We start from the raw sequence: 2,021 nt of genomic DNA on the forward strand, positions 1-2,021 counted from the left end.
AAGAATGCACATGTGAGTTTGATGGTCTCAGTGTCATTATGTATTTGCCAGCATGAGATTGGCATCACTGTCATTCTCCAGTAGTGGTAATCTAGACAAACTAAACCTGTAGATTGACATTCCACTATATTTATTAGCTGTAGTAGGATAATGGCAAAAGTTTCAATGCACATGTGAGTTTGATGATCTCATTGTCATTATATAGTTGCCAGCATGAGATTGGCATCACTGCCATTCTCCGCTTGTGGTAGTGCCAATGCACATGTGAGTTTAGGATTCCTTGTGCATGTTTTTCGGTCATGGTATGAGATTGGCACCACTGCCATTCTTCACTGGTGGCATTCTCCACAGAGATTGACACAAATCCAAATGATCTCTACATAGCAGAGACAGTGATCACTACATAGAAGAATGCACATGTGAGTTTAGGCTTCTCAATGCCATTTATTAGGGCCTAATAAGAGATTGGCACCACTGCCATTCTCCACTTGTACATATATTTACCCTACTATTCTAGGAGGGGTATTCCAGTGATCATAGGAGAGTGGTGTCCTATTCCATTCTACATGTGAGTTTGATGATCTCAGAGATTGACACAATCTCCTTTATATGTTTTCAGGTCATGGTATGAGATTGGCACCACTGCCATTCTCCACTAGTGGCATTCTCCATAAAGATTGACACAATTCCATATGATCTCTGCACATGTGAGTTTAGGCTTCTCAATGCCATTTCTTAGGGCCTAATAGGAGATTGGCACCACTGCCATTCTCCACTTGTACAAATGTTTACCCTACTATTCTAGGGGTACGTAACCTTAATCACGCATTTCTACACTCCGCCAATTATCGTATCGCCTCTTGTTCATTGCATCCCGTCCCCCCCGCCCCCATGCGATACATCAGAGTGAGAGGGAGTTTCTGCGTTAAAGAAAAAGTCTAGGACGACTGACCTTAAACCTAGATCAGTGAGTAAAAGAGAAGCGGAGACGGTTCTTCAGACCTTTTTGCATTGCATGCGTCTCTGAATTGCAGAACCTCCAACGAAATGGCCCACGCCACACGTCTTTACCTTTTCGTCGCGAAGATCTTCCAGTTGATCGTTGTGCCTTTGCGGTGGCCTCGAATGGAGCGCTCTGCATACTCGAGAAAAGAATAGTGGGGAATCAGGATATTGAATATGAATGCCAGGTAATCCTGTGCTAGCGTTTTTAGACTTTGGGAACTTTATAGCGAGAATACGCTCGACGTTGGGGTTCTTCGGGACCTTGCCGGGGATCAGTTTAGTGCGAATCGGCCGCGTTGCAGGATCGCAAAATTCCGGAACTCTCCTGGTGTGAGGGAGCTAAGTCGATCGTTAATTGTTTTCGTTGCAGACATCCATGGTCGTAGCAGAACGTTTTGCGGAGTGGATCGAAAAACGCGATTGTGTGAAATATTGCGGACTCGACAGGATGTCCGTGGGCATGTCCTCCGATGCACTTCACGAAAGCAGTTTTACCCGAGCTCTTTGCTCTGCTGAGTGCCAAGGCAACTGTCCCAGCATTGTTGACCTCTACACCACGCTGTCTGCAGACGAAGGTGAGTTTGTAAGTCCTTGGCTAAGATTTCTTTGTCACTTAGGTCTAACACTTCACCACTTCAACGTTTTTGAAATCCTGGACAAAGTTTTTTCACGAACTTGAATATGACAAATTTGGAAATGGTGCAGGTGCATCATTGGTTGAGCTCGCAAAGCCCATGAAGGTGATTCTAGAAGAGTGCTCTATGCTTGGGAACCTGCAGCTTCACCTTGTTAGCTCGAGTTAGATTTAATGAATCTCTTCTAAGGTGCTTAATAAAAGAGTCTAACCTCATTGGAGTCTGCTATACAACGTTTCTTCAACACTTAAGAGAGCTCTAGGTGCTTCTTTAGTAGTACTCATTCTATTTGTAACTTTTATACTTTGTATTTGACATCACATACCCATGAGGGCTTCATTGCAAATAGTAATAAATCTCTCTATCTCTCTCTCTCTCTCT

The 2,021-nt window shown here is 43.8% G+C and overlaps 1 protein-coding gene across 1 annotated transcript; it reads left to right on the forward strand.

Moving 5' to 3' along the window:
• The first annotated feature begins 891 nt into the window (after positions 1 to 891).
• On the forward strand, positions 892 to 1,808 carry LOC147903906 (uncharacterized). Its single transcript, XM_087372360.1, has 4 exons — positions 892 to 906; positions 1,035 to 1,190; positions 1,376 to 1,580; positions 1,711 to 1,808. Exons 1-4 carry the CDS (start codon positions 892 to 894, stop codon positions 1,806 to 1,808), a joined length of 474 nt encoding a protein of 157 aa, XP_087228486.1.
• The last annotated feature ends 213 nt before the right edge of the window (positions 1,809 to 2,021 follow it).

The sequence above is a fragment of the Dipteris shenzhenensis genome, chromosome 3, assembly GCF_047967505.1.
Source record: "Dipteris shenzhenensis isolate YYH24624 ecotype China chromosome 3, Dip_SZ_1.0, whole genome shotgun sequence".
In the NCBI taxonomy this organism is placed as follows: Eukaryota; Viridiplantae; Streptophyta; class Polypodiopsida; order Gleicheniales; family Dipteridaceae; genus Dipteris; species Dipteris shenzhenensis.

Bases quoted from the DNA above. Each gene is read 5' to 3' on its own strand.
- LOC147903906 (XM_087372360.1), top strand. The intron at 1,191-1,375 runs GTAATCCTGTGC...TTTTCGTTGCAG, and splicing joins ATATTGAATATGAATGCCAG to ACATCCATGGTCGTAGCAGA. The intron at 1,581-1,710 runs GTGAGTTTGTAA...GAAATGGTGCAG, and splicing joins CACGCTGTCTGCAGACGAAG to GTGCATCATTGGTTGAGCTC.